Genomic DNA, 27974 nt, shown 5'->3' on the forward strand with positions numbered 1-27974 from the left:
AGAATGGTGCTGGCATCTCCTGGGCTTCTGGGGAGGCCTCAGGAAGCTTACAATCATGGCAGAAGGTGAAGGGGAGCAGGCACGTTATATAGTGAGAACAGGAGCAAGAGAGATGGGCGGAGGAGGTGCCACACACTTAGACAACCAGATCTCGCCAGAACTCACTATGGCAAGGCCAGCCCCAAGAAGATGGCATTAAATCATTCATGAGAAATCCAGTCCCATGATCCAAACACCTCCCACCAGGCCCCACCTCCCCATGATCATGGGGATCATGATTCAACATGAGATTTCGGGGAGACAACACCCAAACTATATCAGACGGAGATCTTGGGAGCCAGGCACTTGCATCCACCACTTTAAATAATCTTATTTAATTGTGGTAGTATCATTATCTAACTTTGCAGACAAGGAACTGAGGCTCAGAGGAGTAAACTATTTTTATCCAAGGTGAGTCTCTCTCCAAGGGGCTGACTGGTGCCCCTCTTAGGACAGTAGCAAGTTGGAATAAAATCTGGCATGCCTAAGGTCTTTAAGGAACAGGGGATGCTTACTTCTTTTGCGTTCCTTTGGCGGCCTACATAGCATACTTAAGCTCCTTCTTAAGTATGTGTCCTCTTATTCACATGCTGAAGTTGCTATACATTTTTAAACAAATAATAAGCGAATAATATATTTTTCTAAAAAGTAACTGATTTTCTCTAGGTTCAATACAGATAGCCAGCCATGGGAGTCAGAATTTGAACTCAGATCTGGTCTGGTTCTGAAGCCTCTCTTCTTTCCAGCTGTGAGACAAAGGAGCAAATATGAGAAGCGCGTTTTGCTCAATTCTGCTTGCCAGGAGAATTTCACAAAAGCCCCGGACTGTGAAGATGTTTGGAAAGATGCTTTGAAGACGAAACCTTTAACAGGGTTAGTGTTTATGCCTCTGTAATATACAACTAGATGCACTCTTACACCCAAGCTTTGATGGGATTCTGCTGCGATGGAAATTCTGAGCAAATTTGATGTGATTGTGCAGGTACCGAACCTCCACTTCCTGTCTGTAAGCAGTGGGCTGAAATCCTGGGCTGGAGCAGTCTCATAGGATCTCTCTGAAAGGCTGTTCCCAGGCTGTAGGCCTTGGTCTGTAGTCCCCAGTAAGACTTCTGAATACAACTAACTTCAATTCTTTAAAAGCTTGACTGTTTTCTTTAGTCGGCATGGCATTCCATACCATTCCAGAAACAGAAGCCAGGGGGATACGTGAAGGAGAGAGCAATGGCGTAGTGTGCGGAGCTGATTAGCTGTTAACTAGCAGAATTGAGACAAGGCAGCTGGCCAAATGCCCTGGAGGGGCAAGGAAAAGCTTTTTCAGAGAGTTGGGAAGTGGCACTCCAGTGAGGTCTGAAGCCATGAAGGTTGACTTATTTATTCCACAGTAGCTAGAAGAAGAGGGGTCTTTCTAGGGAGTGTGACCAGTTGAAGCAAAGGCTTGGGAGGAGGAATAAAAATGTGCTGGAAGTGGGAAAAGGGAGCTGGTTAAGGGGCTGAAAGTTATTCCTTGTGGACCACCTTCTCATCACACGCTCTTTGACCTCATTGTAGTTCAATGAAGGGAAAGAGAGTCAAAAGCAGGAGGGAAGTTTCTCTCTAAGCAGACAGGGGCTCAGCAAACCCAGCCTTCCCTGCAGTCTTACCTGGAGCCATTGCCTGGAGAAGAGGGTGTTCAGGCCACAGTATCCCAAGGCTGGGGGCACCTTTGCTCAGAAGCCCCCTTTGGTGCTGCTCCTCAAGAACCTCCTGGGAGGAAGGGCCAGGGAGCCAGGTGCTTCTCCCTTCCCCTTCTGGAATCCTGGCCAGTTTCCATGTACATAACCCAGCTTAATCCATAGAAACAGGAGCTGCAAGGCATGTTCTTTCTCTTTTTTTCCTCTCCAAGACACGGAAACCTTTATTTTCTCCCTACACCACAAACCGGTACTGTTAAATAATATTGGATAATTGCACCTGTCGTACTCCCCATATTGTGCTGAGGAAAAATAATTGCTGGTTTTCTGCTTTGCCGTTTAGCTGTGACTCCGTCATTTGACTCGGAGCATGTCATTTTCTCCCATTTTAGACTGTGTACAGTCAAACCCTGTGAAAGGACTCACAGATAGCGGCCCTGCGTGTGTGAGTGGGCGCGGGCCTCATTCAGCAACGATTTCTAATTTATACAGCATTGAAAATCCACAGCTATAAATAAACAGTTCTGACTGGCTTTGCTGCCTACTCAAATGCTTTATTAAAAAAAAAAAAAAGTCACCAGCAACTGCATGAGAAAGGAAAACAAGAATGTCTGGATGTGGATTCTGGCTTCTGAATCCTGGGCTTCGGAGTGGGGACACCCCACCTTGGGACCAGCTCAGTGCTCAGCCCCTCCAGTTTTTGGAAAGCCTGGCCTCCTCGCTCCTCGCTCAGCCCCTCACGCTCCCCACGTGTGGGTGCAATGTGTTTGGGGATTACAGTATATGAAACTGGCTTCCTGTTATGACAAGTATTGCAAGTGAGTAGGTGCGGAGGAGCTGAAAATAGCTTAAGAAATGTAGGACCCTTCTGGGGAGAGAATGGGGTTAAGGCATTGTTTAGGCAACAAGACAAGTCTTCTACCCAAATTCAAAATTGGTTTCAAATGTGAGACAGCAACACTGGAACAGAAGCATGAGTATAGGCCAGTCCCTGGGGTAGTGGTGTCGGTGTCCTTCCTCCGCCTGTAATGGGGACAGTTTCCACCAATTTGGGATCTCTTGACCACCTTCTTTTGTCCAGTTCTGCAAGATGTGGACACATTTTTGTTTTGTTTTTTAAATAAAGGTTTTTGGATGACCCGGTACTGCTTTGCTCTGTAAGAAAGAGGAAGGACAGTGGGCTCAGGAGTCAACTATCTGTGTGGCCTTGGACTTGTCATTTCCCTGCTCTGAACGCAGAAGTGTGCTGGAGCCAGTTTGCACAGGCTCTCGAGGACTAAGTGGTTGTCCGCATCTCTTCCCAACTCTACATTCAGCAACATGCTGCCAGCTTGAAAAAGGCCATGGTGAGAGTGTTTACACCATGGAAATGAGCACACATTATCAATCAGAGCCTAACATCTTTTCCCCAGAGAGCTGGTTGTTAAACATTTCCCAGCACACCACCATCAGAAACTCAGTTTGCTCATTTGTAAAATGAGAACGTAACTCATCTCCTACTTACAAAGTTTCCGTGGGCTAAAATAAGTGGGAGTGGTGATAAATTACTTGACACTATACAAATATTGCTGGTATCATCATGTGGTTGCTATAGTTGTCATTTTCTATTAAGGGCCTAACATAGTGCTACGCGATCTGCAAACACCATATACCTTTTAGCAAATGTTTAATCAGTGTGTTATTGTTTTGTTGTTTATCTTGTCTTAAGCTACTGCAGCACCAAGCATGCCCTTGTGTGCTTAGGCGTGTGCTCAATGGGAAATGGTTCCGAGACATTTCTAGTGTTGGAAGAGATATTGCACAATGGCCAGGCATGCTGCAATCAAGGTTTAATTTGGTCCTAGGGCCAGTAAAGCCACAAATAGAAATTTGCAGGCTCATCCCCACCAAGAGCTTACTGTGACTGAGAGTTACATAGCCCGAGTCACCTCTCGGGTGTGGAAAATTTGGGTGATCCCCTGAGGGCTTCACGTTTGGGGAATTTCCACTGTGGCAACTGCTTCTGAGCTCCCGCTGAGACCAGGTGCTTGGAGCAGTGAAGAGGCAGCAGTAGATGTGGGGAAAGAGGTGGTATTCCCAGCTCCATCTGGAAAAGACTTGAGGCCCATATTAACAGAACAATAGAAAAAGAAGTGGGGATTAAGCATGTTTCTTGGTGCCTGTCCTGGTCTTCCCTTGGGCTGCCTTCCTCCCTGAGATATTGTGTCCTCTTCTGTAACCCTTCAAGACCACTCTTGCTCATTTTTACCAAATTTCTCCTATATAATGTTAGGTTGGGAAGTCCAAGTCCAATTTCCTTCAGTGTCCACACCCCAACCCATATGAGCCTAGTGACATACTAGTAGACTCAAATATGTTTACCCACCAATAGCCATTTGCCATTTGTGTTCTTTAAAAAATGTGCCCACAAATAAAGTCCAGGAAAATAACACTAGGAAAATCACAGCAGGGCTCTTGAAACCTTGTTAAGCATCTGGAAATCAGCTTTGTTAAACCACACACTAATTCAGAAAAGTGCTTTGTAGCAAAGCAATCTCAACAGCCCCTATAATTCTATCACTTCCCATCCAGATTCTTCTGCAAGTAAAATGTATTAATATACCATTTATTTGATGAATTAATCAGTATTCAAATGGAAGAGGTTTTGACAATGTCACTATGTTTGATGTTTATACCTGCCCTGAATGCTTGCTCAGAAGAGAAACAGATTTCCCCGTATTTCTTATAACTTACTTTTCCATTGTCTTCAATTAATTTGCTACTATCCCAAGTAGACAGATAACTTCAGTAGTAGCCATCTCCCTACATTTTTAGATCACTGAAAAAAATGGAAGAGCAATCCATGAAAATAACAGCTTACTGAAATGCTTGTTTTTTAAAGAAAAGTTGGGATTATTTAAAAAAAAAAATGGCCCAGGACCGGTAGCTAGGAGATCTGAGAGAGAGAAGTCATTGCCTTGGTTCTGACACTAAGTAACCCTTTTGCCTTGTGCAGGGGTAACTTCTCATCTAGGTCCTCAGCATCCTTCTCTGTAAACTGAAGAGTTTAAATGACTCTAAGTTCCTCTCTCTCTCTAGATGTTCTCTAACACCAAGTTTATGTGAGTTTCTTTGGCCAGATTTTAACCAGAGACCATCCTCCACGAAGGTCAAAGGTAATTAATTCTGAGATGGCAGGAGTTGTTTTTGGCCTGTGCAGTCAACCTTTCAAAAAACCAAGAGTTCTCAAGTTAAGCTACCTTCACGAACCTCTTATTAAATTTAAGTATCACTCTCTGTCCCTCCTACTTTCTATGTTGCTCCACCACCTCCCTCCACCAGAAAAAAAAAAAAAAAAAAAAGATGAGAAAAATCTCTTGTGTTTTCTTCCTTCTTGGTTCTTGGAAAATGGTGTGCAATCACTTCCTCTTCTTCCGCTGCCTCATGTCACCTGTACAAACAAGAACAGAGACAGACCTCAGGCTTCAGGCTTTCCCTAATGGGTATTTTTGTGTGGGTAGAGATTCACTCTGACTTGGGGCAGTGGAAAGTTGAACACACTTTTCCCGAGGTGACAAGATACAGTTTTAGGAGTTATGAAAAACAGCTGCCACGATGACAGGGGCAGAGAACAACTCTGCCATCCTCCCTCAGTGCTGGGTTCACAGTTAGCCAGGCACCCACGACGCTGTTTGCCTTCAGGTACTCTGCATAGCTAAGAGGAGGCATATTGCTGTGGCTCTGAGTGAGTGTTTGCAGGCTACACACAATCCATCAGCAAACTTTGAGACTTTGCAGATGGAGATGAAGAGACCACATCAAATTAGAGAGGAAATAGAAGGGTGGATGTTCACCTAATTGGGGTCATTCTGTGACCTCTTAGCAAATGAATTCATCAGCCTGGTGGAAAAGTACTGGCATATGGATTAGGTTTGAGTAAGCTCATTAGAGGGGCATTATTCTACTGAAATTATAGCATTAGATTTGTAGAATGACTTCTATTCAGCCAACAAGTTGGTACTCCATATTTAATGATCATAAATCTTTGTGTAAGCTCTGCAATTTATGAAATTTCATTAGCTCATTATCCTTTGTGCTTGTTGCCACATACTGTCAATGCTACTTTAAAAACTTCTCCTCCATTCCAGAACTTACAGCACTGGTAGTTCTGGCTTGGTATTCCTGCAGCAAATCCATGCTCCTAATTCCACAGTTCACCCTTCAAACCCTGCCACCTTCATCAATTCTATCCTTAACAGTAAACACTGGATATCTTATACTCATTCCATTCTGCTGGAACTCCACTTCTTAGAGGCTATCGTGACTGGTGACTTGAAGTCCTGTTTGTGGCCCCTTAATCACACTGATTTCCTAGGATGGCCACCTCTTGATCATGCAGTCCTCATGGCTGTCCTTGTATTCATCTCATGCAAAATTTTCAAGATCAAAGCTCTCTCTTCTTCCTCTGCTCCTCATCAATTTAGACTACCCCAGTCACTTCAGCTGAGGCTTATTGTTTATCAAGCTTTATGGGTTTCACATTGTTTTCATTGGTGTGTCTACTTCTTTCTCTTCTGTTTTTCCTTTTTTTTTTTTTTTTTTTTTTTGAGACAAGGTCTTTGCCCAGGCTAGAATACAGTGGCACAATCTCAGCTCACTGCAGCCTTGAACTGCTGGGCTGGAGTCCTCCAACCTCAGTCTCCTGACTAGTTGGCACTAGAGGTGCACACCACCATGCCCAGCTTTTTTTTTTTTTTTTTTTTTTGCTTTTTTATTAGATACAGGGTCTTGCTATGTTGCTCAGGATGATCTTGAACTCCTGGCCTCACCACAAGGGATCCTCCCATCTCAGCCTCCCAAAGTGCTAGGATTACAGGCAAGAGCCACCACCCTTGGCCTTATTTTCCATTTTTGATGTGAATTCTCTCCTCCCTAGTTAGGCCTTCTCTACATTAGGTCTATAAGTACAAGCACAGTACCTCCTCTTTCTGTAGAGTATACTCCGGGCCTTTAATGAATTCTTTTTCAATTAAATAACCAGCTCACATACAAGAGGGACAATATAAACTTGGTCAATATAAACTTCTCAAATTCCTACCCCTGCAGTCACTCTGAGGATTCCTAAAACTTTCTTTTATCCATGTTGTTTACCAATCCCCAAGCCCTCAAGCCTAACTGTAATCATAACCTCAGTCCTTCCACCCCAGGTGTTGAGGACTGAAGATTCCCTTCTCCATTTAAGAAATGCAACAGAACACGAAGGTCTGGAGAAAAGCCACCCAGGAGCAGATGTGGTGGTGTGAAGCTCTGCTGGGGGAGGAGAGCAGGTGACTCCTTCCATTGGATTAGAGTCCTCTGTCCAAAACCAAGTAGCTAGGAGGAACACTCAGAAATGCCCACATACCCATCCACATGCTAGAGAAGGCACTGTTCCCAAATGGGTCTCTGTGGCGCTCCCAAAGTCATTTTATTCTGTAGGGACTCACATGAAATGAACATTGCAAAAATCATGTTTCTTTTTGCTTCTAGCAGCTGGGAACTGCGAGTGGGGTCTCAGTCTTGAATTCTCACAGAGTTAAGCAGTTTCTAGGCTTCTTTAAGTCTTCAAATTTATCTCTGACCAAGCTTTTTATCTTTTTCTTTTTTTTTTTTTTTTGAGACAGGGTCTTCCTCTGTCACCCAGGCTGGAAGGCAGTGGTGTGATCTTGGCTCACTGCAACCTCTGCCTCCCAGATTCAAGCGTTTCTCCCACCTCTCAGCCTCCCGAGTAGCTGGGACTACAGGTGTGCGCCACCACACCTAGCTATTTTTTTTTTTTTTTTGTATTTTTAGTAGAGATGGGGTTTCACCATGTAGGCCAGGCTGCTCTTAAACTCCTGAGCTCAAGTGATCCACCTGCCTTGGCCTCCCAAAGTGCTGGGATTACAGGTGTGAGCCACCGCACCCGGCCCTCTGACCATGTTTCTATAATGCGTAGTTGGAAATAAGGAAACGGTTGACTTAATAATAGATCATATATCTTACCCAAACCAAATTCACAAAATGGATTTTAAGTTGTAATTGGAAAATTACGTTTATTATAAATATTTTCTTGATTGAGAAGCATTTTTCCCAGTTGAAAGTATCCTAGTTGGCAGATAGGAAGTTAGATTCACCCCGACTTGTTTTATTCCTTTAACTGCTGTCAGATAGTACCAAGGGCTAGAAATATTTTTATAGCCCTGATATTTCGCCTGATATTCTTGACCAGTTGGTGCTTGGCTGGTGACTTCCAATCGGGCCACTGGAAGCAGAGATTCCAACTGTGTCTCAGGAATTCAGAAGCAGAGATTCCAACAGATTCTAGCCTCCATCTTTGCAAGATCTGAACAGAAACTGCAGGCATGGCCAAGAAATTATTGTTTCAATCAACATCATCATAGATACCATATATAATTATATGCCTTATTATTCCAATAGTTAGAACTCAGGATAAATAAAAACATAGTATTCTCAGAGATTTACACCTGTGTATCTACAACCACAAAAATGAATGCCAGGAATTGAAAATTTGAAGAGCATTTGCCTGGTTTCAGTGGGCTGACTCAGAAAAGGGCAAGAAGATTGTTGGTTGGAGGGATAGCAGGTGTTAGAGAAATGAGGTCTGAGCACTGATAATCCTATGTTCACACTGCAGAAGTCTAGGGAGGACAGGGAGCTGAGGGCTGGCTGGAGAAACTCCTGGGGGAAAGAGGCTGAGGAAGAGGCAGGGAAGCTAATCCAAAGCGGGCTCTTTTTGAGTTTAGGGAGATGAAGTTAGGACAAGAAAGGCAAAATGGAGATAAATTTTTGTCATTGACTAAATGCTGCCCCAGCGGGACCATACTTTAGAAGTACCTGTGGAGTCATCGCATGATAAAATTCTTTTGTTATGGAATAAGCAGAGTTAATAAGACAAAACTCATCTAATTCCTTCATGAATAAAACAAGGAGGTGGACTAGATGGCCTCTAGGCAGCTTTCATCAAGAAAATCTGCCTTTTAAAAAACCTGGTTTATGGCAAATAATATTAAAAGAAAGTTTCCACGTCATTCTGTCCAAGACATATTCCCAGCGCCACTTGGCCAGGCTGGAATTTTCAGCTTACAGTCTGTCCTTAGGATGAGAAGGACCTATGGTCTTAGGGGCCCCGACAAAGGACAGCCTGACTCCTGGCATGTGTCCATCAGGGGCATAGGGAGAGGGGTCGCAGGCCCTGGGTAAGCTGACTGTCTCTCCAACCACCCCCACATAGCAGAGGCCCTGCCATTTGGGCCTGGAGGTGCTTAGCCCCTTTCTGTGCCCCATATCTCTTGTGGGATGATTTTCTCTTCCTGAGGAGCTTGTGTGCTGGTGTCAGCATCCTTGTGTGCTATCAATCATCAAGGAAAAAAAAGAAAATTAAGCACGTAAGGGGCAGAGAAGGGAGCCTTTGATAGGATGTCCTGATTGCCTCTTGCCACCAGTCAATGTGGAAGAGAACCTGCCCCGGGCATGCCTGGGTGTTCAGTCATGGTCATGGTGAGCCAAGCTCTCAATGTCTTGCCAGAGACAGCTTCCCCCATCTGCTTCTATCATGGTTTGAAGTTAACATTCCATCTAACTCCTCCCAAAAAGTAGAAATTGAATCTTTCTTGGGGGATGACTGGTCCCAGTAACTGACTCTGTGCTTGCCCAACCCTCTGCCTCATGACACAGAAAGGCTAGCCCAGGGCAGGGAGTGAGATGGTGACAGGTCAGGCCAGGTGGCCCTGAGGAACCTCTTGTGAGCTTTTTGAGCCTCAGTGCGTTCTTGAAGGACCTTCCTGTGGGCCATGACAACACTTGCCTCCTTGACGCTCAAAGCCAGTTCCCTGCAACTGCGTGCCCTGGGAGGACCTCATCATATACTTTCCAAGTTAACATGTGATTCCCAGTATGGTTTCTTATTGCTGTCCTTCTTGCTCTCTTGTCCATATTCACCCACTGATGTGGCACAGGAGGAGGGAGAAAGTGAGTAGATGTTCAGCTATTGTGACCATCACCACCAACACCCTTCTCAGTCCAGCAGCCCACTGAGGAGAGCACCACACTGCACAAGGATGCCGTAGACAGAATTATCCACCCTGGGAGGAATCCAGGGTCCTGAGATGTAATAGAGCCTTGTCCTCAGACCAGCAGCCTCAGTATGTCTGGAGTATGCGTTAGAAGGGCAGAATCTCAAACTGCACCCCAGATCCACTAAATCAGAATCCACACTTTAACAAGATCTCTGGGTTCCCCAAGATCCTCATTTTGATGAGAATCAGAGGTCTACACAGGCTTGAGAAGCGTTGCTCTGTACCAGTGGTTCTGGATCCCGATTGCAAGGTAAAATAACTGGGAAGCTTTAAAAAATACCCATGTCGAGTCACCATCTCTAGAGATATGGATCTAATTGACCTAAGGCAGGCCTGGGAATTATTATTTTTTAAACTCCCCTAGTGTTTCTGTGATGTAAAAAGCCAAGGTGGAGAACTACTGCTAGAGAGATGCTGTCACATTGAGTGGGTCTTGACTGATACTTCGCCTGATATTCTTGACACTTGGTACTTGGCTGGTGACTTTGAATCGGGCCACTGGAAGCAGAGATTCCAATTGTGTCTCAGGATTTCAGAAGCAGAGATTCCAACAGATTCTAGCCTCCAATAGCCTGACCTCCTATTCGCTATAAGTACCTGAGGATGTGCATCATCTCTGTCCGTCCGCTGTCAGGTAGCTGTCACCTTTAATCACTTGCAGCTGGGAAACTGGTAATTTATACATCAACTCGAAGGGGAGAATGAGGGAGAATAAGATGACCAGCAGCAGTGACTAACTCTGTATGCCAGGTCCTGCTGTAGGCGCTAGATCCTCAGCAAGTCATCTGAGGTTCTCCGTGAGCCCAGGAGGAGGCCACTAGCATTATCTCCACTAGGACAAGAGAAAGCTGGGGCACAGAGACCTTCAGTGTCTTACTCAGTGTCACAGGTACAAGTGGCAGGGCCAAGATAGAAACTGAGGCAGTTTGGCACCAGAACTTTTCTTCTAACCACAGCCCCCGACTGCCTCCCTAAAGCATTCATTTGAATGTCTCCTGTCATCAAAGGGGGCTCAGGCTGTGGAAGGAGGGAAAACATAGGCTTAGCTCTGGCTTTGGACAGAATACGTGGCTATGTATAAGTTTCCAGAACCGAAGATCTGGAGAAAGGCTCACTGGTAGGGGAACCAGACAACTGAGTGCCCAAGCCTAGACGATATTTAACCTTATGAATACTGGCACAGCAGGAATAGACAGTGATCGTCTCAGGCCACCTGGGCTTGGTGGTCACTCTACTTAGAGGCTGTTTGATCACTGAGGAATTGAAGTGCATCGCCATAGAATACATGGTTGGTTTGCGGCCAGGTGAGGGACATACCCTTTTTTTTTTTTTTTTTTGAGACGGAGTCTCGCTCAGTCGCCTAGGCTGGAGTGCAGTGGCGCGATCTCGGCTCACTGCAAGCTCCGCCTTCTGGGTTCACGCCATTCTCTTGCCTCAGCCTCCCGCGTAGCTGGGACTACAGGCACCCGCCACTACATCCGGCTGATTTTTTGTATTTTTAGTAGAGATGGGGTTTCACCATGTTAGCCAGGATGGTCTCGATCTACCCTGGCTTTCTTGATTCCTATTCCAGTGCTCTTTCCCCTGTTTAATACTTTCTGCCCTAACATGCGTGTCTTCAACAACTCTCTAACTGGTACGCCTTGTCATCACCCTCCTATACTCCTTAAAACTCCCTGCCCAATACTCTACAGCCATTGTAGTCACTCCTTATCTGTCATCTCCAGAACACCTTTGCAAAAAGTTGTACTTTACACCTAGGAAAAAAGGCCCTTGGATATTCTATTGTCCGCACTGATTGAGGCAATGAGAAAGCTGATGGAAATAGGGGATTTTAAGATGAAAAAGACATACCCCTAATCCGTAAGATACCCGAGGTCTAGTGGAAAAACAAATCCCTAAAGCAGTAGTGAAACAGCAGTCATGATAAAATGGTAAGTCTGGTGACTGGGAGATAAAGGGGGAAGCACTGGGAAGGACATGAAGTCCAACCTGGGCTGACCAGGGAAGGCTTCCTGGAAGAGGCGAGTGTTGAAATGAATGAGTATGAGCCAGGCAAAGACTGGAGGATAGGAGAGACAGAACCCCGTGGAGGTAAGAAACAACATCAACGTGGAGGGAAAACCAGCAGTTTGGTGCCACTGGGGCACAAATATAGAAGAGGAAAAGCCAAAGCAGGGACTGGGTCACAGAGGCCTTTGTGTGTCATTCCAAGGGTGTGGACTTTCTTCAGTCAATTGGGGGAAGCCTTAGAAAGTGTTTTCAGTAGAATAGGACATGGGGAAATGTGTTCACATAGGTTATTTAGCTTTCAGCAATGTAAAAGTGTTCACTGCATTGCAACTTTAACGAATCTAATAATTCTTATTAAATTATGTATAATTAATAAAGATCTGTTCAAGATTTAATACATTTCTGATCTTATTCTGATGTTAAATAGGACCTTTTACCCATTCTCTTCTTTAAAAAGTTAAAAATCTAGAAAGACCTCGAGAGGTAAGTACAGTCATTTACAATCGTCTCTTTCACTTACTTGAAAACTTGCACGTACATGAGGTAATTAAAGGTCCATATGATGCCAGCTTATCTGTTTATTGGGACCTAATTATAGTTAAAAATTGGATGCAGTACTTAAACAATGAGGCTTGTTAAGAACATTGTGTTGAGAATAGTAATTTCAATAATAATAAATATGATGATAATTTTGTTTTTTAATTCAATGGATGTTTAAAATTCACCGTAGAGTAACAATTTAAAAATTAACTCAATACATTATTGAACTCAATACAATTGATTTTAAAAGTTATTGTTCTCTAAGCTCTAAGTAATCAAGTTTTTCTCTGTACTTCTTATATCTTAAAGCTTCTTTAAATATATATATAGAGAGAGAGATTTGGGGAAGGCATCAGAAATCTTTACCCAGAACTTCAAGGAGCCAAAACTAGTTAGAATTATATGTCAACACATCTGAAATGTCAACACATTTTTTTTTTTGCGATAATTTTCTGTGATTTGGAATCCTGATTGGGAAGTAATTTTTAGTATTCCATTTTTTTAAGTGTTTGCTTTCAAAGAGAATTTTGCCCTTGAGAGTTTCTTAAACCAGTCAAATTCTCCAAGAGTAGAAAACATGTGATACATCCAAGTTGCATGCTTATTTCTCCAGGGTCTCAGCTTCCTCTCAGAAATGCACACTCTGGTACTGAACCTTCTGAAACTGTCAGGTTTTTTTTGCATACACGGGCTTATGTTTTCACACCAGTTCATAGATTGGGCGGAAGATGGCACTTCTGCCATCTCTATTTTGATAGAACAGAATGGCATGTGGGCGAGTGATGTGGGGGACTGGGTGTGACTCTTTGCCTTCCTTATATACAGAATCAGGGGAGAGTTCCTGCGCTTCTCCTGGGGTAGGGAAGCAAGTCATGGGTGTTTTACAGCCTGACTTTCTGGTAGTTACTTTTCCAACAATAAAAAAATATTCTGGGGTGGGGTGGGGAGAGAGGAAGCAGGAAGGAGAATGAAATCTTCCATTTTAAAATTAACTAAGTTAAGATGATTTTTTTTTCTTAGGAAGAAGCAACAGGATTGTACCCACCTATAATGAGAAAGCTTAACTTACTGACATATTCTCATTGCTGAAGACTCTGTCTGAATGAGGATTTCAATCTCAAGTCTAGGATGTGATTTCGTCTGGTAAATGTCTTATGGAAGGCTGAGGAGCAGCCTAATGAGGCACTGCTGAGTTGGGAGGAGGCAGGAGGAGCTGAGAGAACTATCTGGACTCACTTCCCTCAAAATGAAACCTTGATATTTTCAAAGCTTGTGTCCCTGGAGCCCTCACTTGGGTTAGGGGGAGACCCCTAATTTTATTTATTCATGCTAGGGATGGTAATACCTTGTTCTCTAGGTCCTGGGCTTTCTAAAGAAGATTATTTTTAGCTCTAAAGTTAAATGACACATTGTTTGGGGGAGGAGGGGAGATCCTTTGATGGGGTCCTTTAAAAGAGTGCCCCACCCCCAACGCTCTCCTCTTGCCTTGGCAGGACCTCTTGGCAGGACCTGTCTGAGTCCTTTGGACAAAGACAGTAAGCATCATTGCTTCTGTTTGGGGCTAGTTTTTCTTTCTGTTTCCAGGTGAAGGGGAGAGGCGGGCACGGAAGAAGCACATCTGTAGCTAAGAAAGAAATACACTGACCCCATTTCCAGTGGTTGAGCTTCTCTCCAAGTAGGTAGATGCTGGCGATGAAGACGTAGCTGAGAGAGAAGAAAGCTGCTAGACCCACGGGGCTGAGTTTGGCAAATACAGGATACACCCAGGTACCCGTCTCAAAATAGAGCCATAGGATGCTGCAGGAAAAAAGAAGTCATGGTGTTTAGAGCAGGAGGAGAAAAACAAGCCATTTTCTCATCAGGATTAATGAGGTACTGGAACCCAGGCAGGGGAAAAGAACCCATCAGGGACGTTTGTCAATAGCTGTAGTATTTCCACAAACCTAAAGAAGTGAGGCCTTTCTGGGTAAATCAACTTGATTCAATAAGACATGCTGTTTGATGGGCTGGGATGGGCTGCTTTACCTAATCCATTTAAATTCAACATTGGTGAAAGAATATAAGAGAACATAGGGCCAGGCACTGTGGCTCATGCCTGTAATCCCAGCACTTTGGGAGGCTGAGGTGGGTGGATCACCTGAGGTCAGGAGTTCGAGACCAGCCTGGCCAACATGGCGAAACCCCCGTCTCTACTAAAAATACAAAAAATTAACCGGGCATGGTGGTTTAGGCCTGTAATCCCAGCTACTGGGGAGGCTGAGGAAGAAGAATCGCTTGAACCTGGGAGGCGGAGGTTGCAGTGATCCAAGATCATGCCACTGCACTCCAGCCTGGGCAACAAGAGTAAAACTTCGTCTCAAAAACAAACAAATAAACAAACAAACATAGAACCATCGTTAGCTAAAGAGAGTATGTGGGAACATGAATGATCCCTTTCCCTGAGAGGTATGGCCTGCTGAGACATCGAACCTGCTATTACGGCATTCATTTTGCTGGCTCTGAGCCAGAGAAGTGGGGTTTGCTTTTTTGGATCTAAGAATCAGGTGCAGCTTTCCATTAGCTCTCCAAGTCTGCTGGGATGAGGGAGCAGAGATGGAACGTTATTGCCCTAACACAATATGCCTAGGATTTAACTGTCAGCCCTGATTTTTACCCATGCATATAGCCATAAATAGAGTGTTAAGCAGTAATGCATGGATTTGCAGGGAGGCTCAGATCTTGCTTATGTGAGGATAGGCTGTAAGTCTTTTCTGGAAGCCAAGAGAAGGAAAAGAAATGCTAGGAGAAGAGCCACGATGTCTAAGTGAAGCCTAAAAATGCAGTTTGCTGGAAACCAACTTCACTGGAAGGTGCCAAAGTCTGAAATAACTTTAAAAAATTAAATGTGGGGAAGCTGATGCATCAGCTACAGTTCATCATTGGTTAGGAGCACAGAATCTGGAACTGGGCTTCTGTGATTCAAATCCTAGCTCTGCCACCTAGTAGCTATGTTACCTCCAGCAATTTTGTCAACCTTTCTGTCCCCATCTCCTCAATGTGTAAAGTGAAGATCCAAACAGCATACACCTTCTAAGGCTGTTGTAAAAATTACAGGAGTTAACACGTGTAAAAGACACAGAACAGTGCTTGGCACATTGTAATATCTGACAAGAGTTCAAAAGCTTCCATCTCCACTGAGGGATGGCACAATGGGAGTGCTCTCAGAAAGCCTTCTTTGAAGTTGCTGATCTCTTGTAACCATTAGGAAAGGCCAGGTTATGCTTCAAAAACAACATTTAAATTTGAATATCCCACATTGTCAAAGGAATTCAGATGGAAGAATGAAATTCTGTGCTTAAACTTTCAGAAACCCAAGGGTGATCTCTGTCATTTCAAATACTTGAAGTTTGTTAAATGGTTTGTGGAAGAGTCAAGGGCTATATTCAGGACCGGGAGTAGGGTGAAGCAAGAGAGGCCCTAGGGTGTAAAACTTAAGGGACCATCTCTGCATCAAAGGACACAATAAACAGTGTGAAAAGGCAATCCATGGAATGGGAAACAATATTTCTAATCATATCTCTAATAAGGGGTTAATATCCAAACTATGTAAAATATTCCTGTAACTCAACAATAACAAAAAACCCAAATAACCCAATTAAAAATGGACAAGGGATTTAAATAGATCTTTTACAGAGAAGATACATAAAAGGCCGACAAATGCATGAAAGGATGTTCAACATCACTAATAACTAGAAGAAATGCAAATCAAAATGACAGTGAGATATTGTCTTACACTCATTAGGATGGATACTATTTTTTTTTAAAAAAAAGACAAGATAGCAAGTGTTAGTAAGGACATAGAGAAATTGGAACACTTGTTCATTGTTGGTAGGAATGAAAGATGGTACATCTGCCTTGGAAAACTATATGGTGGTTCCCCCCAAAATTAAAATAGAATTACCATCTGATCCAGCAGTTCCACTTCTGGGTACACACCCAAAAGAACTGAAAACATGGCTAACATGGTGAAACCCCATCTCTACTAAATATACAAAAAATTAGCCAGGCGTGGTGGCAGGTGCCTGTAGTCCCAGCTACTTGGGAGGCTGAGGGCAGGAGAATGGCATGAACCTGGGAGGCAGAGCTTGCAGTGATTGGAGATCACACCATTGCACTCCAGCCACTCCAGCCTGGGCGACAGAATGAGACTCTGTCTCAAAAAAAAAAAAAAAAAAAAAAAAGAATTGAAAACAAGGACCTGAAGAGATATTTGTACACCCATGTTTATAGCAGCATTATTCACAATAGCCTGAAGGTGGAAGCTCCCCGAGTGCCCACTGATAGATGAATGGATAAATAAAATGTGGTCTATACATAGGCATTAAGAAGGAAGAATATTCTGATGCATGCTACCACACAGATCAACTCTGAAGACATGCTAAGTGAAATAAATCAGTCGTAAAAGGACAAATACTGTATAATTCCATTTACATGAGAAACCTACAATGTCAGATTCATAGAGGGAGAAAGTAGAATGGTGCTTGCCATGTGATTGGAGGAGGAGGCAGTGGGGAATGCTATCTATGGTTTTGATATGGTTCGTTTGTTCCTACCAAAACTCATGTTGCAATTTGGTCCTGCGTGTGTTGGTGTTGGGAGGGGGAGCCTAGTGGGAGGTGTTCGGGTTATGGGGATGGATCTCCTAAGAATGGTTTGATGCTGTTCTTGTGATAGTAAGCTCTAGAAATGGATTTTTTCTATGAGAATGGGTTCTTATAAATCTAGGATGCCCCTCAGGTTTTGCCCTTTTCACACGTGTCCATTTCCCCTTTGATCTTCTCCGCCACATTGTGAGGCAGCAGTAAGGACCTTGCCGGGAGCCAGGGCCATGCCCTTGAACTTCTCAGCCTGAAGAATATGAGCTAAATAAACCTCTTTTCAATCTCTGATATTCTTTTATAGCAACATAAAATGGACTAAGCCAGGGAGTTATTGTTTAATGGGTAGACTTTCAGTTTGGGACGATGTAAAAGTTCTGGAGACGGATAGTGGTGATGGATGTACAACAAGGTAAATGTACAAAATGCTACAGAGCTTAAAAATGATCAAAATGGTGAACCACTTAAAATGGTTAAAGTTGTAAATATTGTGTACCTTTTACCACAATTTAAACATATCTAACGAGGTGTCAATTTTAGGGTGATATAAATGTAGGGCTGGCATTTAGTTCCTCGCCTGGGCCCTGCTGGTATCACTCTGCTTTCCCAAACTTGTCTGGATGTTCCCCCCAGATTGAGAATGAGGTGACTAGAACAAACAATAATTATCATCATTATCACTAATATTATAATTCTTTTTTTTTTTTTTTTTAGATGGAGTCTCGCTCTGTTGCTCAGGCTGGAGTGCAGTGGTGCAATCTCGGCTCACTGCAAGCTCTGCTTCCTGGGTCCAGCAATTCTCCTGCCTCACCCTCCCGAGTAGCTGGGATTACAGGCGTGTGCCACCATGCCCAGCTAATTTTTGTATTTTTTGTAGAGACAGGGTTTCACCATGTTGGTCAGGATGGTCTCAAACTCCTGACCTTGTGATCCGCCCGCCTCAGCCTCCCAAAGTGCTGGGATTACAAGCATAAGCCACCACGCCAGCCTAGAATTCTTTAAGATATGCGTTCCATGGATGCATTACAGGATGCCCACAGTGATTCTTACCTGCATGGCTACTTCTCATGGCAGGACAAAGAAGGTATATGGCATAGAAAATAAATAGTTTCAAGTAGATAGGGCTAGGAGTTTGGAGTCAGTGAGGAGCTCTGAATATACTCCAAACAAGTTGCATCACTTAGTTCACTTTGTTTACTTTATATAGTTGAAATTAGGGCTTCTGAATTCCCATGCACATTTATGTAAGATAGTCTATAAATAAGGACATCCCCCCAGAGGCTTGGAAAATTTCTGTTTACTTCATGTTTGTTTCCTTCAGCATAAGGCTTGTAAAGGTAAGTTCCCGAGGTAAGCTAATGAATTGTGTACTTTCACGGATAAAGTGCAAGGAATGTTACAGGTGTGGTAGCTGACAGTAGGAAAAGTAACAGAGATACGGAGTATGAGGCAAGATGATAGTAATTTACCAAGGGTGCTCAGCAGAGAGGCATGAGTGAGGACAGAGTCACACTGTTAGTTGACATCACTTCTTTATGGCTTGCCCGAATATGAGGGGAAGGTGGGAAGAGAGAGGGGCCTGCCCATGCCCTGCCTCCATCCACAGATCTGCGGTCCATCCATATTGAACCCTTTTGTTTCTTGAATGAACTGAGCTCTGCAGTTTCTTGGCTTTCACACCTGCTGTTGTCTTCACTGGGTACACCTCTGACATTTTTGTTTCCTGGAACCTACTTCTCTTTGCCCTGTGTCTGGCTGAATCTTACTCACGCTTCAAATCTCAGCTTAAAAGTCTATTTCTCCAGAAAAGATTTCCTGAAGCTCTCTCCCCCAACCCTGATTCGGGTAAATGCTTATGTCAGGTGCTTCCTCCACCCTGGAACTTACCTTTGTTACTTATTTGATTGTTTTTCTCACTAGTTTGAAAGCTCTGCAGGGGCAGGGACTGTCTCTGTCATGCACATTTATTTGCCAAGTGCCCAAAATGCAGCAGGTTCTTTGAATTTTGAAATGAATGGCTGTGTTGGGTGGCTCTGTAGGACGCTGCTATGGACAGCTCTCAGTTGCCTGACTCACCAGGACCACGATAGGCTCTGGAAATTTGGAAATGTACCCAGTGGCCTTTCAAGTTTTGGTTAATCTCACTTTACTAATACTTTGAAGAGGCCAATGACATTGCCCCTCAGTTCAAAGAGCAATTTCACATCCTTCTTGAGCCATCTGCTACGTGAACCTTTGTGAGGTGGACTGGGTGGGCACCAAATGGCAGCCAAAAATTAATCTTTTAGGGTCTCCTTATCCTAAATCTTAGAGTATTAAAATGGCTATCAAGAAATTCATAACTTCTGCATCTTATCAGTAGAGAAATACCTACATCTGTGGGTGGCAGATAAACAGATAACGGAGTTTTGTGGGCTTTGGGCATATAATTCTTTCTTTTGGTGTTAACCCTCATGTCACATCTTTCCAGCCCAGGAGAATAAATCAAATAGAAAGAGTCAGGAGAAACTGCAAAGCTAGAGTGTTAGTCAAACAGTTTACCTAGATGTTGAAATGTCAGCAATGATGAGAGTTATTGGGGTGGCAACCTCATCATGGCATTTAAAGCTGTTGCCCGACCCCTCCCTGAGACACCCCCTTCCAGTTTGAAGCCTCTCTGCCCTCAGGGCCCATGGTTTTCTAACTTCCTGCCCTTCTACTACCTGGTTATTCCTTGCTACCTTTGCTGCTCCTTCCCCCTCCTGTCCCTGAGAGGAGGGCCTTTCCCTGGTGTTTGCTTCTTACTTATCTTCCCTCTCTCCTCTCTCTCTTTCCAGCAATCTTGTCACTCCACGAGGGTTCAACTATCTGCATCTCCTCAGCCCCACCTTTCTTGAGACTGCAGGGTCTGAATTTCTGAATGGAAATTCCTCCAGGCAGGTGATTCTCAATCTTGTCTCAAAATTAGAATTGACTTGAGGGCCTTAAAAATTCCAAGGCTGAGGGCATATCCTGAACCAATTAAACCAGAGTATTTTTGAAATGAGACCTAGATATGGGATATTAAACTGACTGTTTTACTTATACCCAAAACTATTTCTTTCACAATTCATTTTCATCTATCAATGGAATCACCATTTTTCTTGTCTACTAACTTAAAATTTTTAGAATTATCCTAATTTTTCCATTTCATTTGTGTGGTACATGTCAATCAATCCATAAAACCTATTCTGTTGTTTCAACAATGTGTCTCAGGCCTGTCTCTCATTTCTGATTCTACAGTTTTACTCTCTTCATGCTGTTATTATTTCTGATTTTTGTTACAGGCATTTTGGTTGAACAAGAGCTAAGGTTTGAACAGGAAAGATGAGAAGAACAGGAGATGAGATACCCTTTCCTCTCCTAGTCCTCCACCTCCATCCCTCTTCAGTTTGGATCCTGGCTGAGCTGGACCCCGCATGTTGACAACAAGGATGTGTTGTGTGATGTCTTTTTAATTAATTTTCATATATGAATTTACAGGTAGGGTAAGGATTTCTTCTGCAGAAAACGGTGCTGAGATTCCAATCCCTGCTGAGTTGAGGTTATAAAGCTATGGTTGACCTGGATGATCCCAGTTGAAGGTCATATTTTAGGAAAGGGTAACAGTGGCTCAGGGAGGGAGTTCACCACATGGTTGGTTCTGAGCAGGACCAACCTTGTGTTAGGGAAAATATTTATTCAATTAAAAAAATGAATAAAAACCAGAAAGAGAAGCAGAGAATTGCTGATTCTGGAAATGGCAAGGTGGCTGGTCCTGGAACTCAGCTTAGTCCACCCCTTGGCAGCTTTTAATGTATTCTCAGGGTAAGATGTGTACATGTATTTGTAAATGAGGCCCGAATTTAAAGAACTGTTACTTCTGGGAACCCAGGAAGCTTTGCTGAGGGATCTTACCCTGGCGAGCATAGTATAAAAGAAAGTAATTCTCTCTCTTGCCTCATAGGAACTACTTTGGGGAAGGGACTTTACAAACATCTGCCCCAAGGCTGGGTGATAGCTGCATATCTGTGCAGTGCTTGTACTGGGCATGCAATACCTTACACACTAGCAGGGACACCTGCAGCATCAGTAGGTTTCTGGTCTACCAAGAGCAGTGTGATGATGCAGTCCAGGCCAGCTGGGGTGGTTACTGTGGCGAGTAACATTGTTAATTCTACCAACACAGGGGGCTGATGGGTAAATGACACTGTTGGCATCAGCAGTGGGCATGGTGTGCTAACCCTTAACACTGTGCCAGGTGGGGATGTTGGGCCCAGTGGGGATTATGGTTTTGCTATCTGTGTGTAAGAACAATGCTCAGAACAGTGTGCAGCATGGGTTGTGCAGTGCACAACAGGGGCATGTGTGAGCACTTGGCAGATTATTGGGACTCCTTGGAAAATTGGACCAAGACCTCCAAGGCAGAAGGGTGCTTGGGGATATCACTGGAACTGTGAAATAACCATACATAAAAAGTAAGACATTGTGATCAAAGTACATAATGTGCTGGCTAGTTTTTATTTTTATATTGGTTTATATTTTATTTTGTTTCCCATCTCTTGTCACTCCAACGTATTTGAAGCACTATTGTCAAGAACGACATTTTAAAGCATAATTTGCTGGCCAAGTTACAAATACTGCTCACCCTCACTTCCACTCCAAACAAACAAACAACAGCAACAACAAACGCTCCCATTTTCTATACTATGCCCAACCTCCTCTAGTCTGCTATCTGCAAGCCTCCATGAGTGGGTAGTTCCAGGGATATTTCTCATTAGTCTCTTTCACAAACAGGTCCAGCAAAGAGAATTACTGACCCCTGCTCTCACGCTTTCTGCACTCTCCTGGCCTTGGGACTGTGCTCCTGTTGTTTACTTTCTCTCATTTTTTCTAGCTCCAATCCTGCCGGTCCTTCACGGCTCAGATCCAATGCATGCCTTCCACAGCGCCCTTCCCACACCGCTCAGCTGGATGCAAACGCTTCCTTTTCTGTGGCTCCTTGTGTTTTTTTATGAGGTTTTACCGCTTTCCATCTTCTGTACTTATGTACTTGTATGTGTGGGTCATCTCCACTTATTAAGGATAAACCCCCTGCAGGCTGAAGCTTGGCCTTATATAACATTGCTTTTCTGGGCAGGACCAACCATGTGTTAGGGAAAATATTTATTCAATAAAAGAATGAATAAAAACCAGCAGAAGGAACATTTCTATTTTTTTGCTCCTCACCACTGCCTCAGGGAGAACTAGGTGAGGTGTTTTGGGGTAAGAGAGAAGGGAGGAATAAGTGAGCTACCATATTTAAAGGTGACTAATGCTTTGCAAAGGAAATGAAAGATTTGCAGTCATTACTATTTTGCAAAGCTTTATTTTCCCACTTAGGGGAGAGCTCTTCAATTTTGCAATCTGAAAAATAACTAAAAGCAACCACCACATGTAAGGCGGTCCCCACGGTCTCAGGGACTATTTTTAGGTCATTTGAACATGGTTTCGGCAGTGAAATGCTTCTCCAGCTCAGCTTCAGTGCTGTTTTCCTGACTCATGTTTGTTTCTCACGCTCCCTCTGGCCCAAGCCCATGCTCTTTACCTCATTCGTGTTATGCCATTTCCCCATTTGACTGTCCAAACTGGGCACATCTGACAGTGGGCCCATAGCCACTTCCCTAAAACATCTCCACGAGTGTCTGCAGTTTGTAGAACTTCATGGCCATCTGTGGCTGTGAGGAGCCAGGGGCCCTGGAAACTGCGTAAGGGTGGGGATGGCAGGCACCAAAGAGTCTGAGCTCCTCTAACCGGGACATGAACAGAAATAGAGATGCTTCCATCAACAGGATTGCATCAAACACCCTCGTTTAAGTGTCTATATTTGATTTGTTCTAGCAAAAATGGGGCTTAATGGACCAAATACCAACCTAGTATTTTTCATGAAAGATGAAATCCCAAACCACCTCAGCTCCCTAATGGGCACTGGGGCCCACCTAGTCACGTTCCTGCTGGTGACAGGTCTCCATCCCTTCCCTCCACTCCCTTCATTACCAGTACTTTAATGTCTAATCCAAGCACATAGAGCTGGGAACAACACATGAAAGATTTCAGAGTGCAGAGCTAGGTCAAGCTTTGTGCATGTCCATCCATCCAGCATTTAGCTGAATGGTTTTGCACACACTGGGAATTGAACAAATACCTGGCCATGTAAACACAGCAGAAAGACAACTGGATTTGGAAAGAGAAGACCTCAGTTTTAGTTGGCTCAAGTACCAGCTTTGCATCTCCACCCCACCTGTGCCATATGACCATGGGCATGTCATCTACCCTACTGGAGATTTAGTTTTCCAATGCTAAGTCATCTCTAAGTCACCTCCCATTGCTCACACTCTCTGATTTTATTTGTGGATTGATTGATGTTGTCATCAGTTGGCTAACATCAACTCCCCTGAGTTACCAGCAATGCCACCAACTGGTCTACCTGTCTTGTTCCTCTTCAGTCTGATGTCTACACTGCAGCCAGAATTGTCTTTCTAATCAGCTTTCTTACATAAACCACGTCATTTCATTCCTCTGATTATAACACTTTTCTACAGAAAAGCACTTGGTTTAAAAGTCCAAGCTCACTGATGTGGATTTACGACCTGGCTTTACCCTGTCCTCCAATTCAGCCATACCCTCAGCTCCTCAAGCCCTTTGCAGATGCTGTTTTTTCTGCCTGAAGGTCTTTTCCATGTCTCTTTTGACCTATTCTTACTCATTCCTTGGGCCTCAGCTTAGACAGTGCTTCCCTTTAAGAAGCCAGTCCTGCACATCTCTCTGTGTGCCCATAGCATCCTGGGCTTATGCCTATTACAGTCCTATCACCCTGTCTCCCACTGTCTGTTATGCTCCTCTTTCCCAGACAGCCTCTAAAGGTAGCAGGTTTCCTGAACTTCACTGTATCCTCCGTATTTTAGCACAGTGCCTGGTGCTGGTGAACCACTGAATGGATAAAGGATGCACTTGTACCTGGCTCCCTTCTTGTCGCATTTCTTTCTCCAACATCCTAATTACCTGCATCATGGGGACACCCACCCAGGTACTGACAAACCAACCTCCTGGCTACTACTTCTCATTTTTATAGACACTACAATTTTCCCCAATAACAGCAGTGGCCTTAGGTGCTTTTTATCTTCTTGGTCCCCAAAAAAGGAAAAGAACAACAAGGGTCAGATATGTGAACTGATAATCAACTTACAAGTCCTTAGGTAGAATACATTAGTAAGTAAAAGGTAACAACACATATACGAACTACAAGATTTACACTTGGCAATAAAAGAGTAAGTTAAAGACCACCAAAAAAAAAAAATACAGCATACAAATTCATGTGTATAATCAGCTAGCTTCCACTTTGCTTCTCTTCCATACATGCAAGAACAACAACAACAAAATCTTTATGTGTCTATACTCTTACCCCAATCCAGGTCCCAGATACTCTGTCTTTAGCGATATATTCCTTTGTGTTAAGCCAGATATGGCAAACACATAGCATATATCTTACCACTGTCCATTGTCATGCTATTGAAAGTCATTGCCTAATAATCACACAACTTTTTCTTGGTAATGCCTCAGAATCCTTTTCAACAGAGTGCTCCAGACATCAACTATCAGTAGGTCCCAAGCTTAAGCCTCGTTCTCTGAAAGTTCCTTTGTTAAAATGTAAAGGCTTCAGAGGCTGAAGAACAATATAGAGCACCGGAGTCTTGGGGTAGATTTATTGAGCAAATGCTTTCTTTAAGATGGGAGAAGAAAGATTTGGGTACTCAGGGAAAGAGGGGCACAGAAAGGTGGGAGGGGTAGACACCACAAAAGGGAAGGAAGGGCTAGGAAGAAAACAGCGGATGAGGTCTGGGCACCAAGTTTATTTGCTCTGAGACAAAGTCTGGTCGAGTCCATAAAACAGGCACTGCTAGAGCCCAAGTTCTTTGCAATGCACTCTTTGTCTCTCTCTCTGCTTCCATCCCTGACAGAGCACTGAACTGAACGAAACTTCCCCACACATAGGGATCGGAGGGTCATCCAGATTGTCACATGTGAATAGCTTGTGTGAGTCTAGAGAAGGAACACTGATTAGCTTCCAATCTGCAGGTCTTGTATTCAGCAAGCCTCTTTCTTTCAGAAGGAACAAAAGCATAGTGCTAGATGAGAAGGTTATAGAATGGAAGAAAAGTTTCTCAGTCACTGGGTGAAAGGCCAAGCACGTTCCCTTGATTATAGACTATTGGGCAGCGTTTCTGAAAATGAGTGTTGCCAGGTGGTTGAATGATGAAATCTAGGCCAGCTACTGAAATCATCTCCCATGCAATTGCCCAAATGCCTTCTAGGAGCTCTGATGCCAGCTGCTGATGCAAATAAGCCCATAATGAAACAGGCAACAGAAGTGGACAAACCTAGCACGCTCTGCCCACTAAATGCCTTTTTAGGTAGAATGTAGTTAGATGCCTCAGATCCCTCAGCCATTCAAACATGTTCATTGAAGATAGAACCAAGGAGCAACATTTTCTTGGGAAAGCAAGATGCGTGGCTTTGCAATGATTAATTCTTCATGAGACAGAGAAGGGAAGTTGTGACTTGCTGTGTATGTGTGTGCACACCTGCATGTTTCTGTGCTTGGGAGGTTTCCATCAGCATTAAAATCAAACAATAAGGATGCTTCTTGAAATGTAAACATGATTAAATCCTTATTAAACCAAGATAAAGGGATTCTGACAGAACAGTACACATTTCTGGAACTTCCCTCAGGGTCGTGAATGACAAGCCTAAGTTGACTTTCTCCATGTAATTCTTACCGGCTGATATAAGCAATGCTGGCAGCAGCCAGCAAGGTGAGTCCTGTCTTCTTTGATGGATAGGAGTGAGGCCTGAGGATGACTTCAGCCAATGTGATGGGGAATATGAAAGTGTGCTGGAGGAGAGAAAATGGCAAATCAGAATGGCAGGGTGTCCAGGGTGCCTATAGTGCCCATAATTCTCTGTTCCCCTTCCAGTCTACCTCTTACACACTGCTAGATGAACCTTTCCAGGTCATGCTCCCTAGAGGCCCAAGGACCTACAGTGGCTCCCTCTTGCCTACTACATTAGTCCAAACTCCTCTGTCTGGCTACCAAGGACTTTGCAATGTGTCTCACCCTCCCTCCGGTCCTGCTTATTGCCCACTGCTCCCCTCTCCCCACTTTTTTTTGCGGGGGATGGCGGGGGTGGAGATGCAGTCTTGCTCTGTCACTCACCCAGGCTGGAGTGCAGTGGCGCGATCTCGGCTCACTGCAGCCTCTGCCTCCCAGGTTCAAGCGATTCTCCTGCCTCAGCCTCCTGAGTAGCTGGGATTATAGGCATGTGCCACCAAGCCCGGCTAATTCCTGAACTCAAGTGATCTGCCCGCCTTGGCCTCCAAAAGTGCTGGCTTGGCGGCTTGGCATAAGCCACCATGCCTGGCCCTCTCCTAAAACACACACACACACACACACACACACACACACTCACTCATGCATACTCTCACAAACATTCACACATTCATGCACAAACATGCACACTCACACTCAGGCATATATATATCCATGCACATCCACGCACATGCACACACACGTTCATGCATACTCACAGATATTCACACGTTTGTGCACAAACACGCACACTCACACATACCACTTCGGCATATTCTCACACACATTTGTGCCCACACATGCACATGCACACATCCATACTCTTGCATATTCTCACACACATTCATACATTTGTGCACATATACACACACCCACCCCTCCTCTGTTAGACTGAGGCTGTCTCCTTCACCCTCCGTTGTGCTCGGTATGCTCCCTCGTACTTCCAGCCTCCTGTCCCTGCTTCCTCTCCCTGTGTGGACTGTGCCTTCTCTCCCTGGGATTCAAATCCTCTATGTTCTTCGCAGCCAGTGCAATCTTCCATGATACTGTCTCTGAATTTTCCTCTTGCTAATTTCTCTCACTCAACTCGACTGCATTTATATCCTGTGCCATGTAGTCTAGCACTTATGGTGTATATTCGTACGCTCTGGGGGGCCGGAGAACACTTTCCACCCAGTTCTGCGTTTCTTGTTGCACTTAGCATGGTGTAACTGAGCTCAGTCCTGCTGAGGGTGGTAAGTGTGTGGGGTATGCGTGAGCCTCCCTCTGAAACCCCATGTCCTCCCCCTCCTGCCCTGCCTCACCCCCTCCTTATAACCATCTGTTTTCTTACATCCTCCAAACCCTTAACAGTAGATTTTTTTAAATGACATAATCAAGGAAATAACTTTAGGAATGGTGGCGTTTTCAGATGCAAAGACTGCTGCAGCCTGCTGTCGTCTTGGTTATAGAAGCTGACCTGGGAAAGGTCACTGGAGTATGTGTGCCATGTCTTTTCATTTATTGATGACATTTATGAAGTCCTTCTGCCACCCTCTGAGCTTACTGGAAACATCTAGTAGTGCTAGTATTTTGCATTTTTTTGTAGTTCCAGCTATCATTCCTCCTTCACTCCTGCTTGCCAATTTCCTCAGCTCGTGGCTGCCGCTTTCACCCACAGTCTCCACCTGCAAGCTCCCGCCCCATCTTGTTCCTGAGCTCCAAGGCAGCGGTGTTGGCCCCTCAGTTAGGGCAGTCTCTGGAGCTCGGGAATGTCATTGCGTTCCCATGCCCAGCAATGCAGCTGGAACTCTGGGTGCTGGCTCTGGGCAGTCTTTGCTGTCATTCACAAAAGTCTTGTGCTCAGGAGGCATCCCCAGGAAGCAGTAGCTTCCTCCCATCTGAGCTGATCTGGCTATAGCAGTCGGATATCATGATGACCCACAGATGACCAGAAATGGGTCAAGTTTTGGTGAGGCAGGAGCAGGGTGAGAAGGACCAAGCTGTAAGTACAGGGCAGCACTGGGTGAAGAGGACCTCTTAGGGTGCCCCAGTTAGGGCCACAGTGGGGTGGCCCAGAGCACCTGGGCATCTCAA

The 27974-nt window shown here is 44.2% G+C and overlaps 1 protein-coding gene, 1 long non-coding RNA gene and 1 other non-coding gene across 6 annotated transcripts in view; 2 read left to right on the forward strand and 1 right to left on the reverse strand.

The window, feature by feature from the left end:
• The first annotated feature begins 443 nt into the window (after nucleotides 1-443).
• LOC112134043 (small nucleolar RNA SNORA67) lies at nucleotides 444-585 on the forward strand. Its single transcript, XR_002915626.1, has one exon. It is a non-coding gene; the product is annotated as a small nucleolar RNA SNORA67 (small nucleolar RNA).
• Nucleotides 586-3523: 2938 nt separating this feature from the next.
• Nucleotides 3524-27974, reverse strand: part of ADTRP (androgen dependent TFPI regulating protein) — a 67972-nt gene continuing 43521 nt past the window's right edge. The window contains exons 5-8 of one of the 3 annotated variants that reach the window (XR_008525993.2): nucleotides 25809-25924; nucleotides 14004-14155; nucleotides 4443-5139; nucleotides 3524-3795 (exon numbers count right to left, since the gene is read on the reverse strand). Coding sequence is in view for 1 of the 3 variants with exons in the window: in XM_002816427.5 (XP_002816473.3) it covers nucleotides 5108-5139; nucleotides 14004-14155; nucleotides 25809-25924 (300 nt within the window). In the remaining 2 variants the exon portion in view is untranslated. Of the gene's footprint in view, nucleotides 3806-4298; nucleotides 5140-14003; nucleotides 14156-25808; nucleotides 25925-27974 lie in introns of those variants that run through there. The other 2 variants (XR_008525992.2, XM_002816427.5) reach the window with 2 other exon arrangements.
• Nucleotides 11149-23136, forward strand: LOC129059879 (uncharacterized). Of its 2 annotated transcripts, XR_008525994.2 has the most exons (5): nucleotides 12067-12301; nucleotides 13379-13501; nucleotides 13943-14230; nucleotides 17710-18079; nucleotides 20301-23136. It is a non-coding gene; the product is annotated as an uncharacterized LOC129059879 (long non-coding RNA). The 2 variants fall into 2 exon arrangements; XR_008525996.2 differs by lacking the exon at nucleotides 17710-18079 and having other exon boundaries at nucleotides 11149-12301.

The sequence above is a fragment of the Pongo abelii genome, chromosome 5 (assembly GCF_028885655.2).
Source record: "Pongo abelii isolate AG06213 chromosome 5, NHGRI_mPonAbe1-v2.0_pri, whole genome shotgun sequence".
In the NCBI taxonomy this organism is placed as follows: Eukaryota; Metazoa; Chordata; class Mammalia; order Primates; family Hominidae; genus Pongo; species Pongo abelii.